The 17670-nt window shown below is 36.3% G+C and overlaps 1 protein-coding gene across 2 annotated transcripts; it reads left to right on the plus strand.

The window, feature by feature from the left end:
- The first annotated feature begins 4529 nt into the window (after window positions 1-4529).
- LOC112046966 (saccharopine dehydrogenase-like oxidoreductase) lies at window positions 4530-16949 on the plus strand. Of its 2 annotated transcripts, XM_024083841.2 has the most exons (9): window positions 4530-4888; window positions 11091-11262; window positions 12543-12730; window positions 13360-13486; window positions 14186-14297; window positions 14395-14466; window positions 14647-15040; window positions 15642-15736; window positions 16420-16949. In XM_024083841.2, the coding sequence occupies exons 2-9, from the start codon at window positions 11091-11093 to the stop codon at window positions 16517-16519; spliced, it is 1260 nt and encodes a 419-aa protein (XP_023939609.1). In that variant the 5' UTR covers window positions 4530-4888; the 3' UTR covers window positions 16520-16949. The 2 variants fall into 2 exon arrangements, with proteins under 2 accessions (XP_023939609.1, XP_023939610.1); XM_024083842.2 differs by lacking the exon at window positions 4530-4888 and having other exon boundaries at window positions 9984-11262.
- Window positions 16950-17670: the final 721 nt, after the last annotated feature.

Here is a 17670-nt window from a genome sequence, read left to right on the forward strand (position 1 = left end):
GAGGCTTCTAATTTTAGTAAAAATTCAGACGGGGGTGGAATTTTAATCGCCGTAAAAAAGCTTAAAATTTCGAATAGAATGAGCAATTGGGACAGCGATTGTGAAGATTTGTGGATAGTAATAGAAGCACCTAATCTTAAGAACATAGGTCGATTTGTAATCTGCGCCACTATTAAATATATATTATATTAAATCACTTCTTAAATAATTGTAACAGAATGTCAGAACTACATAACATGCCGACATGTATCATCGGAGATTTAAATTTAAGTTGTATTGACTGGAATACGCATACAAACTCAACTGATATAAAACTTACACCCGTGGCGTAAACGCTACTTGATTTTGTATCTGAAAATGGTATGCGTCAATGTAACTCAATATTAAACAATAAGGAAAAAATACTTGATCTTGTCCTCGTTAATCTTCCTATATGCTCAGTCAGTTACTCATATAGTCACATTTGTAACATTGACCCTCTTCACCCCCCGCTTGATATAAATATACCTAATATAATACCGGGAAGACTAGCTGACAATACGTTCAAACAGAGTTTTAACTTTTATAAAGCTGATTATACATCTATTAGCGAAAAATTAAACGGCATTGATTGGACAACACTGTTAAACGTTATAGACATCGATGTAATGGTTGCAAATTTTTATGACACTCTACAAACTATTATCTGAAACATGTTCCTCTAAAAAAATTTAGAGGAAATAAATATCCAGTATGGATAACAAATGAAGTAGTCAAAAAAATTGCAGAAAAACATAAAATGCTAAAACGATTTAAAATGTTTAGGAACCCGATGGACGAAATAGAATTAAAATTACTCCGCGATCGGTGTGATAAACTTACACGTGAGGCTTACAATAATTATGTGGTCTTGAGAGTCAAATACAAAAAAATCCGAAAAATTTTTGGACTTATCTTAAAGGTAAACGAAATAATAGTAATTCATATCCGGCAACTATGAGTGATGGAATTAAAACTTCTAGTAAGGGAGCCGACATATGTAACATGTTTGCAAACAATTTTGCGTCAGTCTATGATGACACTTATAAATATTCACGCTACCTCCCTTATTCTTATCTACAAAATATTCTTTATCTGGGTCTTAATGACAATCTTGCTAATATTGAACTAAGTCAGAATGATATTTCGAATAAGTTTAAGGGACTGAATATAAATAAAGGCGCGGGAGCAGATAATATACCCACTATATTCATTAAAAGATGTGCAACTTCTCTGGCCTTACCGTTATACCGAATCTTTAATGCCTCATTGCGCTCTGGTAACTTTCCAGCAATCTGGAAAACAGCAAAAGTCGTACCAATTTTCAAGAACGACGATGAAAAAAACGTTTGTAACTGCAGACCTATATCAATACTTTCTATATTTGCTAAAGTTTTTGAATCTCTAGTTTGTCCTTCAATTCAAATGCATCTTAAACATTATATTTCTGATCATCAACATGGATTCCTACCTGGCAGTTCAACAACATCTAACCTAGTTAGTTTCACATCCTCATAATCAGAGGCTATTGATTCACAAAAACAGGTAGATACAATTTACACGGACTTCAAGAAGGCATTTGACAAAGTGCCACACGAAATTCTTATTAAAAAACTTTCCTTTTATGGAATCTCAGGTACACTATTACAGTGGCTATCATCATACCTACACAATCGATCTTTTTATGTAGTAGTAAATGGTTTCACATCCCTATCGCATACAATTACATCAGGCATTCCACAGGGTTCCCACCTCGGGCCAATCTTATTTAACGTATTTGTGAATGACATTATTTCTTGTTTTGAACATTCTACACATCTGATTCTCATGTCTGATTCGACCTTATTACAAAAGGATATCTACAGATTATCAACTTGGTGCAAATCAAATGGTATGCAACTCAATCTAAACAAATGTGTGCATATCAAATTCACACGTAATCGTAACATCATACCAACGCAATACACCTTAAATGGTAATACGCTTACTGAAGTAGACCTCATCAGAGACCTAGGTGTTCTGTTAGATCGCAAGTTAACTTATTTTAATCATATGGACAGTGTTATTAAAAAGTCATCAAAATTACTAGGATTTATTATGCGTCAAGGCCGACCACAACAACGCAATACACCTTAAATGGTAATACGCTTACTGAAGTAGACCTCATCAGAGACCTAGGTGTTCTGTTAGATCGCAAGTTAACTTATTTTAATCATATGGACAGTGTTATTAAAAAGTCATCAAAATTACTAGGATTTATTATGCGTCAAGGCCGACCACAACAACGCAATACACCTTAAATGGTAATACGCTTACTGAAGTAGACCTCATCAGAGACCTAGGTGTTCTGTTAGATCGCAAGTTAACTTATTTTAATCATATGGACAGTGTTATTAAAAAGTCATCAAAATTACTAGGATTTATTATGCGTCAAGGCCGACCACAACAACGCAATACACCTTAAATGGTAATACGCTTACTGAAGTAGACCTCATCAGAGACCTAGGTGTTCTGTTAGATCGCAAGTTAACTTATTTTAATCATATGGACAGTGTTATTAAAAAGTCATCAAAATTACTAGGATTTATTATGCGTCAAGGCCGACCACAACAACGCAATACACCTTAAATGGTAATACGCTTACTGAAGTAGACCTCATCAGAGACCTAGGTGTTCTGTTAGATCGCAAGTTAACTTATTTTAATCATATGGACAGTGTAATTAAAAAGTCATCAAAATTACTAGGATTTATTTCCTTCCCTTCCAAGCAACTCAATACTAAAGTTATATTATACAATTCTCTGGTCCGCCCTCATCTAGAGTACTGCAGTGTGGTTTGGCGACCACATTATGCTACCCACTATCTAAGACTGGAGTGTGTTCAAAAAAGATTTATGTGGCATCTATCTTATGCAGCAAATATTCACAAAACAGTCGTCTCTTATAGTGACCGTATAAGGCACTTTAGATTTTTGACGCTCGATAAAAGAAGGGACTTTAGATCTCACATTCTTATACAAATTACTGAGAAACCAGATCGACGCACCAAATCTTCTAAGCAAAATTAACTTTAGGGCACCTAGTAGATACCCTCGCAAAGCTATTACTTTACTTGTACCTACCGCAACGCACTAGAACTGTTTTTGGCGCCTATTCTACTATGCCCAGGCTATGTAAATTATATAACGCACTTAGTCGGTCTATAGATATCCACAAAGACTCACCAAGGATATATCGCAAGTTAGTTCTGCTAGATTTGCTAAACTAATTTTTCTTTTTGTTTTTACCAATTCCATTTTATTTTTTGTATTATATAGTATATTCAAATAGTAGTTGTAAAATGTTTCCTTTTCTTGTTACTGTAAAATGTCTTTTTTTTCTTATGTAAACTGATTTAATGTAATCGTCAATTTATTTTAGTATTAGGGAAATGTACATGCCGTGTCTACCTTCATTTGATTGTGCAGAGCCTTGTGTTTGTGTTTTTTTAGATTGTATTTGTGTAAATGCTGCAACAGTCACTGGTGGACCAAATAAATAAATAAATAAATTCAATTCTATACAATTCATGTCATATGTGTGTGGATTTTCATCCTCCTCCTAGTAAGAATAGTCCGCTTCCATCGTAGTTTGCATCATCACTTATCATCAGATGAGATTATAGTGAAGGACTAATGTGTAAAGAATAAAAAAAAATCACCCTTGGTTGGGCTATGAAATGTTGATCTTTTATTCGTTCCAAAAAAAATCCAGCAGCACGTAGACCCTTTGGAATTTGCTACTGTTAGTTACCACATCTGTCTTTGGTAAAATGGGTTTGATATACATAATTATTATGCCCATTATTGAAATCTATAATTAATTATTTATGTAATTAGTTAAAATATTATTTTTTGTAACTAATACAGCCTGGTGTTGCTCTGCAGCGAGACATTTTAAATAATCAGTGCTATTAGCTACCTACTTTGAATAAAATTGTCAAAAATCATAGATTTGATAAAAAAATCGAAATAGGACGGTGGAAAAAGAGCAATGAAACAAAACAAACAACTATTTTTAAAATTTCTTTAAAGGTCCCTACTCTGTTTGCGCTAATCTTTTGACTCACCTTCATGAAATCTACCTATGGCGCAGTTAATAATGTTTTATGGTTTGTTTTTTGTTTGTTAAAATATATGCATGTGAGGTTCATCGCTATGGGGATTTTGTAATAGAAATCTCTCAACCCTACGAAATATTTTTGTACATTTTGGATTAACGTCGCGTCATCAAGATCGGAAGAAAAGAAAAACGACAACAGGAAAAAAGGTAATCCAAGGTTTTCCTCTGCCTACCCATACAGTGCTTACGATGCATAGGTCAAGCCTAAGTGCTTACGACTTAGATATTAGGGCGAGCCTCATTAGTGTGTTGCGTTGCATGCAACTATTCAACGGATCGATGTCGAGCTCTGGTGCGACGACAGACAGTGTTCCATGAAAAATATTTTTTTTGTATGTATCATTGAGACTTACTGGGTGCGTGCGTCGTCCTTTACGCTGCGACGTCGTGCTTCACCGCAACGTAGGTGTGACATCTGTTGCGGCAACGCGATGCAACGCAACATTAATTTACTTTTTGAAAGCAACGTACTAATGAGGCATCGTCCTTGATGTGGTACATCATTTAAAATTACTATATGGAAAACGTCGCAGCGTCGACGCTGCCACGGTGTGACAATGGGGCAAAAGCATTGGCTGTGACGCAGTCCGCGCTCTTTATGGCAGTTTGTAAACAACGTTACAGTTAATTACAAACTTAATCCACTACAACTGCAGTCAGCAGTATCATCTTGGTTGTTTTGTGAAGTGGACGCTTCGTGTAACACACGGTAAGTATGTCGTTCTATATACATTTTGTTCTTTTTTTTTAATGCAATAGTATAAAAAGCCGAGATACTAGTCTCAGGAGACGCCCCAGAGTCGTTCTGCACACGCCCTAAACCCCCGGTGACGCCGGTAAGGTCACATTATGTAGCATGGCACTTCATCATCATCAACCCATATTCGGATCACTGCTGAGCTCAAGACTCCTCAGAATGAGGGGTTAGGCCACCACGCTGGCCCAATGCGGAATGGCAGACTTCACACACGCAATGAATTAAGAAAATTTTCTGGTATGCAGGTTTCCTCATGATGTTTTTTCTTCACCGTTTGAGACACGTGATATTTGATATTTAATGCATACAACTGAAAAGTCGCATGCACCGGACCGGATTCGAACCCACACCCTCCGAAATCGGAGGCAGAGGTTAAATCCACAGGGCTATCGCGGCTCTTAGCATGCACTTACACAATCAGAAAAAAGAACTTACTGTTTACGAGTCTATTTGCACGTTTTTATTTCCGTAGTAGTACCTGCTGCCTTGAACAATCCCATTCACTCAGTATAATTTCCATACTAAATGGGTAAAATAACTATAATTGTAATCTTGTCGGGATAATTCCATCGTTTACTATTGTCTATTACAATTGACTCACCAGATTACGGTTTGAGGAATTTCTTTAAAGTAGATAATAATTGACGTAACAAAACAAACAAGCTAAAATAAAAAATGTTAAAAACCCCCCGAAATTAACTAGAATAACGACTGACGACCCAGAAATGATTTCCATCATAACCCCAAAATAATTATAGAAGGAGCATCGTACCCAAATTACTATATAGTACTTACTATTCGGTTTAAGGTTTATGACACAGATAAAATAAAGACAATCGTGTCAGATAGTGCTATGGCTCGTATTTTCAAAAAATATTTAAAAATTATAATGTTATGACATATATTCATGTCTCGAAAAAAAATATATTGTTTTTCAATCTAGTAGAATAATAATAATGAAAAATTTAGTTTTCTAAAAAAAGTGTTAACTACCCTATTCGTCACGGGCAAGTGACGGGTCCACGGGTAGTGGACAATAGGGAAGAACAGGTACTGGCCTGCACTCCATAGGTACAAAATACACTGTCTTACCTGAGGACTAGTTTCCGCAGTGCAGAAGGAATTTTCCATTTTGTACAAATGGTACGCATAGTGCCTAGCCTGGATAAACACTTTGTGTAGGTACGTCGCTGGGAACAAAAATTTTTAAGCAACTTTCCCATTATTTTTTTTTAATGAGAAAATAAAAAAAGATAATCCTACTAATACGAGTATTGTAAACGGATGTATTGGATCTATGTTCGGATGTTTGTTAGGTACTATTGTATTTGGAATGGACATAGATTTTACTCTGGATTAACACATAGGCTACTTTATATAACGACAAAATCCATGGATTACCGAAGTTTGCGAAAACCTGATGATTTTGATGGAATAAATGTTTGTTACTCTTTCACGACTCGGCTACTGAACCAAATTACCTGAAATTTGAAGTAGTGATGGATTATGGTCTGGATTAACACATAGGCTACTTTTTGTCCCGAAAAAATCCATGGTACCCGAGGGATTTGTGGAAACCTAAATTTCACGCGAACGAAGTCGCGGGCGTCTGCTAATAAACTAATAAGAATATGGGATTACCGCTGATCGTAAACCATAAAATAACCCATAATTGTGTACCATAACCATAGAATACATATGTACAAGGTAACTCAGAAAAACGCAATGTTTTATTGCTGATGTTATTTTTTATGGTTATTACCTCCTTAATAGTCAGTCGTTGTTACGCATCTTAGCTTAGCTTGAGAAAATTCGGGCTTGTTTTAAAACTAATGGTGTTCATTTTCTACTCTTTTGATGTCTAATAACGCTTATTGTTCTTTGGTAGGTTTAGCATTCGAAATAACTTGTAGTCTGTGTTCAACTCTTATTTAATTGGCTGTTGGAGAAAAGCGCGCCATATTTAACGCAGCACCAAACGTGGGCTCACAGTAGTTACGAATTTTCTTCTCTATTTTTGAATCACACTTATTGTTTTTTTTTTTATTCTTTACAAGTTAGCCCTTGACTACAATCTCACCTGATGGTAACTGATGATGCAGTCTAAGATGGAACTTGTTAGAAGGAGGATAAAAATCCACACCCCTTTCGGTTTCTACACGGCATCGTACCGGAACGCTAAATCGCTTGGCGGTAAGTCTTTGTCGGTAGGGTGGTAACTAGCCACGGCCGAACTCCCACCAGCCAGACCTGGACAAATTAAGAAAATCTCAATCTGCCCAGCCGGGGATCGAACCCAGGACCTCCGTTTTACTGCGCCACGTGAGGCCGTCACTTATTGTGGTTCTGTGGACAGGAATGGTTATTACAAAACGTTGAGAACAATACAAGATACACATTTTAGAAAAAATAAACAACGTGCATTGCAAATACCATATATTTCAATAAATAAATTCAATAAATAATCAGAAAGATTAAATGCAATCATTTATATTTTTGTAATATATTTATGACTAACTGTGTTCCGCGACTAAGTCCGTGTACTCAGTGTTTTATAAATCCCGCGGGAGCTATTTATTTTTCCGGGATCAAAAGATGCCAATGTGTTTTCTTTTCATTTATTAATTATAATACATAATGAAATTAAGCCTAACCAAAGAACAAGATGAACCACAATTGGTTTTCCTTGCACTGGTTGTTAATTGTTATATTTACGAGCAATTATGTATACAATATTTAACACTAAAAACGTAACAACAGAAAGAAAAAAATATCATTAGCGGGTAGTAAAACTGCTTTATGTTCTGTGCGGATATTGTAAGATGACGTGCTATTATATTAAGTTGTCCCAAAAAACATCGAATTAGTTTTCGTGGCAGTTTTTACTCGTAAGTACCTTTTAACCTAACATTATAAAGAGTTAAGGTTTTTGTGTGTTTGTGATGGAGTCGTAGGGATAATCTCATGATCTACTGAACTGATTTTGAAAATTCAGCTTGGTACTAATATATAACATAACGCTACGACAAACAGGAGCGGAGTATCAATAAAAAATGTAGCAAAAACGTTAAAATAAACCTTTCGAGAGCTTCCGCTGCGTGCGCTGTGATGCGCGTGATCGGCATTGACCTCTTATAATATAAAATTACGCACAATCATGTAGAAAATTTCACCTAAAAACTGGCCAATTTTACTTTGACAGTTTTAGAATTATTGTTAAAGAAAATTATACCTAAAAATTGGTCTAGGTCTGGCTGGTGGGAAGCTTCGGCCGTGGCTAGTTACCACCCTACCGACAAAGATAAGCGATTTAGCGTTTCGGTACGATGTCGTGTAGAAACCGAATAGGGGTGTGGATTTTCATCCTCCTCCTAACTTGTTAGGCCGCTCGTATCTTAGACTGCATCATCACTTACTATCAGGTGAGATTGTAGTCAAGGGCTAACATGTAAAATATGAAATTAAAAGAAAACCAGAGCAAATTCAACCTTAAGGATTTAGTTTAAGGTTGAATTTGCAAATGCGACTACTCGAATTGAGTGCCAAGAAGTTGTGTATTGCACTCATTGAGTGAGGACGTTTTTTGGTAGCTGATTGTGCATCCACTTTTTAATAGGAGATCGATGGTGATCGGTTAAAGTTTCGCCAAAAACTATCTGTGACAGATTTTTGATTATATAAGCATGCTAACTTACGTTAAAAACGGAGGAGGGTGTGGGTTCGAATCCGGTCCGGAGCATGCACCTCCAACTTATCAGTTGTGTGTATTTTAAGAAATTAAATATCACGTGTCTCAAACGGTGAAAGAAAACATCGTGAGGAAACCTGCATACCAGAGAATTTGTACAATTCTCTGCTTGTGTGAAGTCTGCCAATCCGCATTGAGCCAGCGTGGTGGACTATTGGCCTAACCTCATCCTCAGAGGAGACTCGAGCTCAGCAGTGAGCCGAATATGGGTTGCTAACGAAAATCTTTTTAATAAAAAAATTTAACCGACTTCAAAACCACAAAAATATACTAAAAAGCGAAAAATAACATCATAAGTGCTACCTTCTAATCACTTTGAAGGTGGCGCCAAGTCAGTGATGTGTTAATTGAAGCCGATTCTGAAAGAACCACGCAATTTAATCGGCTTTAGTGAATGCATCACTGTATTGGCACCGCCTTCAAAGTAATCAGAAGGGAGCACATACGATGTTATTTTTCGTTTTTATGTTTATTTTTGTGATTTTGAAATCGGTTAAATTTTTTCGTTCAAAAGATTTTATCTTCTATTTTGTGTTAAAATGAGAATACGAGCAATTAATTACGTGCAATTTCGTTATTTTCATTATAACCCAAAGCACTTAACCGATTTTCATGAAAATTAAATAGGACCAATCTGGAAGTATACTTACTTTTTCAAACAAAAAAGATTTTTTTAAAATTGGTTAAGAAATGACGATGGCGGTAACAAATATTTAAAAAAAAATTTAAAATAAATAAAACATAGGTACGCGTTGAATTGAGAACCTCCTTTTTTTGCAGTTGGTTAAAAAAGTAGACAAATGTTTTGTTTTAGTAAGTGTCACATAAAAAAATCTATATCTGTCTATCTATCTTTACTTATACTTTACTTATAATAAAATAATAAAATTAAAACTGGTCGAATTGTATACATTAATTCGCAATTTGAGATTTCACTTATACCATTTGTAACACCAAACGTTACCGTGTGTTTGTACATATGTTTTCTGTGCCGTGCCACAAAAAATATATGTACAAGCCAGGGCTTATCAGACGCCAGCACATATCAGAATCAGCCAGAATCTATACTTATAATACGAATTTTGTACATTTTGTACATTGAAGATATTTTGAAAGTTGTGTTGGGGGCATTATACATATAATCGATACTGAAGCTAAAAATTTTTTTTTTTAGATTTTTTTTCTGTCTAATGTCTAAATAACAAAAAAACACGGACAGACAGACGTCTGTCCGTGTTTTTTTGTTATTCGGGCATCACGCTGAAACTACTGAATGAATTCAAATGAAAATTGGCACGGTTTAAGACAATAATACGTATACTTTATATTGTGAAAATAAAATAAGAAGGGGGTGTAACAGGGGTTAAAAGTTTGTATGGAAATTTCTTCATTTTTGTTTTAAAAATTTGTTCATAAATGATAAAAAAAATACGAAATATAATGGAATTCAAAAATTTTTAAAATTTAAACTCTAAAGTGGTGAAATAGGGCTTGAAAGTTAACATTGATTTCCACGCGGACGAAGTCGTGGGTGTCCGCTAGTTCAAAATAAAATTTAGCCTGGATGCCATTTTACTCGTATGCCAATATAAAAACTGAAATGGTATGTAGTGGGCACTGTGTTTGTGTGAGCATAAAATGCATCTTGAAGCCTTGCAGTAAACAGATAATTGGTAGCTTTTTGCCGTTTTTGATTTTAATAGTTCTAAATATTGTCCGTACATTTTTTGTTTATCCCAAACGACCTTCATAAAAAAGTTATTTTGAATTTTCCGCTCGATGTCTGTCTTAGAAGCTCGGTAGGTATGTACGAATAAAATCAGAAGTCATAATCGTCCTCAAAACTCACATGAATTATTTTTTCCTAAACACTAATAATAATTTAAGTTTTGAATGCCCTTTATTTTAGAAACTGAACTGAAAGTTAAGTCGGTACATATGTATACCCAAATATTCTTCATAAGTGTGCTTATCTAATACTTATAATAAACCTGTAGAGAGGTAAATTCTGTACATGAAATATATTTCCAAAATAACTATCAGGGGGTGATTAGTAATCGATACTGACGCCAAAAATGCGATCAGTAAAATTTTTGTCTGTCTGTCTGTCCGTCTGTATGTTCTTTGTATAAAGTTGTTGTTTCTGAAATATCACATAAAAGATCTTGAAAAGACCATTTAAAAAGTACACAGGAAAGCGTGGCGTTGGTCGATCCCCCACTAGATGGACTGAGGACATCAAGCGGATTGCAGGGAGCCGCTGGATGCTGGCGGCTCGAGACCGTGATGTTTGGAAGTACATACAAGAGGCCTACGTCCTGTGTGTCCATTGGCTGATAATGATGATGATGATGATGATATTTATTTCTTTCTAAATATTAAAGCAAGTTGTTGTACTGTGTCAAGATGTCTGAGCGAGTGGACATCGTAGTGTTCGGCGCCACTGGCTACACCGGCAAGTTCGTGGTGCAGGAGCTAGCGCGCGTCGCCCCGGAGTACCCCGGCCTGCGCTGGGCAGTCGCTGGTCGCTGCCGGGAGAGACTGGTCGCGCTTCTCCGGGACGTCTCCTTGAAAACTGGTAAGAAACAACCAATTCCATACTTATACATGGTTCCCAGGGAATTAAAATAAACAGAACTTCACGCTAACGGAGTCGCGGCTCTCCGATAGTAAAACATTTTTCTTGCCCAATGGAAGAGATGGCGGTAGTTCCGGTTGCGTCGCTATTGGTTGAAATTTTTCTATTTTTCTACGCGAGATATGTCGTTAGTTGCATCAGTCCTGCTGATTGTGGTGCAGCCTGCTGACCGTCGAAGCTCTGGTGACTGATAGAGGCGGTACAACCATAGAGTTTACAAATAACGCTCCGGTGTTAGATAGCAGTGATATCGGCGCAAAACTCTAGCCTAGTAGTTAAAGAAAGATATATAAAATCAAGCGGTAACCTTGTCAAACATTTCTCAAGCGGCATATTTATTAAACTGGACGAACCAAAATCTAGGACATAGTGCCGGTGTTGGGTAGCAGTGATATCGGCGCAAAAATCTAGTCCTGTATATTGGAATGACCTTCACTTTGTTGATGCTAAGATTCGCCGGCTTAATGTGCTCTCCGATTCACGGAATTGTAATAGTACTAACTTCCCAAGTCTCGTGCTACCTACTGAGAGTTCCTCAAAGAGAAAATAGCCCAAGAAAAATACGCAAACAATGACAACCACTGGCCTACCGAGGTAGTTACTTCCAGTGGCCTCAATATATCACTGGAAGCTTGTGGCGGATTCGTTGGATGGGGCCCAGAAAATCATCAGATAATTTTTTTCATTTGTTAGATTCGTTCACCAAGCTAGGGCCCGTCGAACTCTTGGACCCGAGGCATTGGGATAGTGGCATGCATAAGGTTTTTAACTAGGGTATGCACTAAAAGTAAAAATTGGAAATTCCTTGTCCAATTATGTAGTCTGTGGTCCAACATAGGTTTGTATTGAGTCCTTAGGGTAGGAAGTGCTTTTTGCATCTATGAACGACGAAGAACTATGAAGACGGAGGTCATGGGTTCAATCCCCAGCTGGGCCAGTTGAGGTTTTGTTAATTGGTCCAGGTCTGGCTGGTGGTAGGCTTTAGCAGTGGGTATTTACCGCCCTACCGACAAAGACGTATCGCGGAACAATTTAGCCGAAACCGAAAGGGGTGTGGATTTTCATTCTATTCCTAACAAATTAGCCCGCTTCCATCTTAGATTGCATCATCACTAATCTTCAGATGAGATTGTAGTCAAGTGCTAACTTGTAAAGCATAAAAAAAAGTGCACGCCAGCAGCACTGCCTATAGTCACGGCTTAAGCTTCCTTGATTTTCAGGAATAGATCTATCAGCAGTCCGCGTGATGGTAGCTGACGTGGCGGACGACCTGTCCCTGCGCAGCATGTGCAGCCAGGCGCGACTGCTGGTCAACTGCTGCGGGCCCTTCGTGCGGCTCGGGGAGCCCGTGGTGGCGGCGGCGGTGGACTGCGGCGCGCACTACGTTGACGTCAGTGGCGAAAAGATGGTGAGTTTAACTAAAACTCCGTCCGTCCGTCTGTCACCAGGCTGTTTCTATTTACCATGGTAGTTAAACAGTTGAATAGTTTTCACAGATGATTGATGATTTCTGTTGCCGCTATAAAACAAATACTAAAGACACAAAAAATATTTGTTTTACTGGGTACCTCTATCAACTTGCCGTTTTTATAAATAATGGAAGGTAGATAAGGAACCCTCGTGCGTGAGTTGAATTCGCACTTGGCCGATTGTTTACCTGAGTGCCGAATGTTGTTTTCGAGAGTATGTATGTAGCCACGTTGGTAGGTTATAGTCAAGCTTATCTAAGAAATCTAAGAAATCTGTTAGCTTACGTATGTACTCGTAGTATCCGTTTGCCTGCATGCAAGCGTCTTCAGGTTTGTTATTAGTTTGATTAAAATTACAACCACAGTTGAATTTTAAAAATACTTAGCTAAAGAACATTTCTCAGGCGGCATATTTATTAATAGGACCAAAGTCTAGGAGATAGCGTTTTCCTAACGAAACGAAAACGTCATGAATGTCGAATTCACAATGTTTGAGCAGCATGGTCAAGAATAATTTCGCTTTTCGACTGGCACTCATCTCGTTCATTAGTTAATTTGATTCTTGCAGTTTGTGGATATTTTGGAGAAGTACGACAAAATTGCGCGCGCAGCGGGCGTGTGTGTGGTGCCCACGTGTGGCCTGAGCAGCGTGCCGGCTGACCTGGGCGTCGTGCACTTGCAGGACAACTTCGGTGGTGAGTCTTCATCATCACATCACTTACTGTAAGGATGAGATGGCCAAAAGCAAACTTGAACTATGACTGTATTTTTAAGCAATTGCATATAATGCAATTACATATTATAGCAAACAGAGACGCGTCTTACGGTGCCAAGTAAGTAGTCCAGAAAGACTTTTACTTTTTTTTTTTGGTAAAACGCCTGAATAAGCTGCCTAGCCACGAACATACAACTGCGCGATTGCTTTATAATTCCACAAGGCGTTTTGTTCGTAGACACTTACGGCCAGTTTCTTCATCGCAAGTAACAACATCAAAGTAACGTCATAAATCAAAAGTGACGGTCTTATTCACTGAAAAATAAAGTTTTCTTTACTACTTACTACTTTTACTGTTACTTTAGTTTTACATGAAGAAACTGTCTGTTACCCAAGTACGGCTGGCACAATTGTCATCCTTGTCCTTTTACGTCTATCATACGCTTGATCTTTTTACACACATACTTCATTCACACACTTCAACCATCTCTTCTCTGGATTTCCTCCACTGTCTACGAGGCAGTGAGAGTTAAAAAAGTAATTTATTATTAGATAATTTATTATCTCTCTCATTTATTTATTACTTCTTTTTTTAAAATTAATTTATTATTAAAAAAAGTAGTTTCTTACACTTTAGTTAGAAAGAAAAATTGAAAATCTTTCGTGTGTGGTATTTTAGGTACATTGAATTCCGTGGAGTCGTATTTAACAATTGAGTGTCCACAAAAATTGGCATCTGAGAGGACGAAAGGAACCGTGCGCTACAGCAGCTGGGAGTCCATGATAAACAGGTAGGTACAGCGTGAGTTTTGATATATAAATAAAATCGAAATGTTTGAAAAACCACAACAAAAGTCAGCTTTTAAATTACTATGTTCTGTTTTTCAGCATGGCTGCTATGACTCTTATAAAACCTCAAAAAACGTTGCTACCGAAGCTCAAACCTGAACTAAAGAAAAGGTAAAAATACTTGAAATTAATTTATCTTATGATGTAGCAATTTGTAAAAGTGTAAATTGTGATTTAGTTTTTCTTTATTATTTCTTGATTTAAAATCATAGCAACTAGTGAACAAAATAAAACCTTTTGTTCCTTGTTTGTCAAGTAGTTAGATAGTAAATTATAATTTATTAATTTCAGATTTTTCATCCACAAAAACCTAAACAAATGGTGTCTTCTTTTTCCAAACACTGATGTGGAAGTTGTCAAGAAAACCCAACTAAATTTATTATTTACAGACAAAAGAAGACCAGTCCAGTACAAAGCCTACATAACTTTTTTGAATATTTTCCATGCTATTGGCCTAATTTTTATTGGTGCCATTTTATTTATTCTTAGCAAAGTATCATGTACAAAGAATTTGCTATTGAATTATCCAAGGCTATGTTCATTTGGTATTGTGACGTATAATCACCCTAAAGAGGGAGTAATGGATGATTTGTGCCTCCAATATGATATGTTAGGAGAAGGTTGGACCGAAGGGGTTGATATTGAAAATACTCCGCCTAATCGAAATGTCGTTGGGAGAATTAGAGTAAGTCAATATTTGTACATATAAACTAAACATTAGTTGTTGAATGTTACTTTGTTTTAAAAAAAAATACCCTAACATAAATGATGCCTTTTCAAGATGAAAATTGTGACCTTTGATAAAAATCAAGATCTTTAACTTAGTTAAGTATGACTTAGTTAAGTATGACTTAGTTAAGTATGACTTAGTTAGTTAAGTATGACTTAGTTAAGTATGAATTATACGTACCTACCAGTGGCGAAGGATGTAATTTAGATGAAGGTAAGCCATCCCAAAGAAAAGGATATTTATATAGTGTGATACAAACCCCGGTTTCTCATATATCCTAGATAATACAAAATGAATATGCACGTATTTTTGAAAATTACCCAGCGGGAATCGGCTTGCATGAATCCTTCGCCGCTGGTACCTACGAGTAAGAAGGTACGTATTTTTGGGTAATCCCCGACCCGACTGACCGACTATTAATAAATATCCAGAGATGAAAGGTGATTTCTTAATTTATTCATTTTCAAATTATTACCACGTAGTCGGGTAATTAACCAAAACTACTTACCTACTTATAATACATACAGAAGGGGTAACTACATTTACTAATCTTCAGGTATTTGGAAGGGATGCACCGTTCGTCGGCACAGCTGTGATCGTCATATTCTCTGCTCTCGCTATACTTCGGGAGCAGGAAAAAATACCCAATAGGTAAGCACCATATTTTATGTAAGTAATAAAAGCAAGCGTTATTTTGCGAAAGTACATCTTGTGACAGTTAAATGAAGTTCTAAACTCCTATGATTATCGGGTTTCACAGAACCTAAAAATACTTAGCGACATTACAAATTGTCCGCCTTTTATAGGTACTAGACAACATGAAGTTATAATCAAAATACCGTCTAAATATACTACTTATTTATTATGTATGCATACACAATACGTAAATCTGTGAATTTGTATTAAATGCGTTTATTAAATATTAGCCGATGCCCCGCAATTTCACCCGTGTAGTTCCCGTTCTCGTGAGAGACTTGTTACACGAATATTGTGATTTTGTATAAATTTATTACAGCGCCTACCTTAAATATGCAGCAAATTTTCATCATCGCGTAAATGCTATCTTCTCTATCATTATATTATATACATCCACGTTGTTCCTGTTCCTGTGAGAATATGGGAATAAAATATAGCCTACGACACCCACAAATAACGTGGTTTTGTAGTAGTAAATAAGTTTTCAAAATCGGTTTAGTAGATCCAGAGATTCCCCCCGACAATACCACAAACTTTACTTCTTTATAAATATTATAGTATAGAAACTATATATATTACAGAGTTGACAATAAACTACTGCTTTATTTTCCTAAAACGTGAGTTTTCTTGTTTTACAGATGCGGTTTTATGACTCCTGGAGTGGCGTTCCGAAACACTAGTTTAATTAAAAATCTTTGTAAAAATAATTTTCAATTTGATATCATAGAGAAAACGTAAAGCCGTGATTGAGTGAGAAGAGACTATTTATTTGTTCATCAGTGACACGTAAACACGTTAGTGTTTGACTTTGGCCACAGAAAACATATGCTTTGGCCTCATCTTATGTTAAGTGACGAAGCTGTGGAACTTATATTCCAATAGATCAGGCGCTGTGTGTGTATCCTCATTATTTATGTGATTAGTGTAAAGTTTGACTGCTCCATACTTAGGCACTGTATACACACATCCCTGTTTGCCCTGTGCGTTTGTCTGTAGGGGCAGGTATTTTAAATTAAGTAAGTATTATTTTAGTTGCGAAGCTGAAGTGGCAATGAGCGGGGCACGTATGTTTGTATTTACATTATTAACATACATTACAAGTTATATTTGTTTTTGTACACTAACAACTATGCCTGAAATAAACATATTTTATTTTATTATTTTTTTATGTGATTTTTATAATTCATAATTCTTTATTTGCAAATTGTTAAATACAGATCTTGATACAATGAATGTTGGCATACAATTTGCTACAAAATAGCATGCAAATTTTAAAAAATAATCTTATAACTAAAATATTTTTAAAAAGGGCATTTCTTGAGCTTCTTGCCGGCTCTTCTCAGCAAAGGCGATTTGAAACGGAAAATCATTACAAACAAATTTTGACGTTTCAAAAGTGCGTCTTACAGAGCCTTCTACGATTTTTTAATTTTAATGAAATATACGAAAATATCGCTCGTATGCGCTCGATTGCTTTTAAACGAAATCTTGTAGAAGATATTAGGTACAATGTTTTGGGTATTTTTTTAAAATAACTCCGAAGGTCTCTGCAAGTCTGCAGTTATCAGTCTGTCCAACAAAAGATTAGATTCCCGCGGACAGTAGCTATCCATCACACTGACCGTTGACAATGACAACACATATTTAGCTGACTTTCCTTAAGTCTTTATCGATTTGACGTGATTGTTTTTTGTATTTATGTCAGGAAATCTTGTGCAATATTTTTTGTGTTCGCACTCGCACCTATAGTGGACTTTCGATGTGTCTGGCAAGATGTAAAAACCACGAAAACTGTCCGGCTATTGAGGTAACATCTTTTTATAAGTCCCCAAGTAACATATATAAAATTTAGCTTTTATACTATAACGAAAGTATAATTATAATTTATT

Source organism: Bicyclus anynana, chromosome 10 (genome assembly GCF_947172395.1).
Source record: "Bicyclus anynana chromosome 10, ilBicAnyn1.1, whole genome shotgun sequence".
In the NCBI taxonomy this organism is placed as follows: domain Eukaryota; kingdom Metazoa; phylum Arthropoda; class Insecta; order Lepidoptera; family Nymphalidae; genus Bicyclus; species Bicyclus anynana.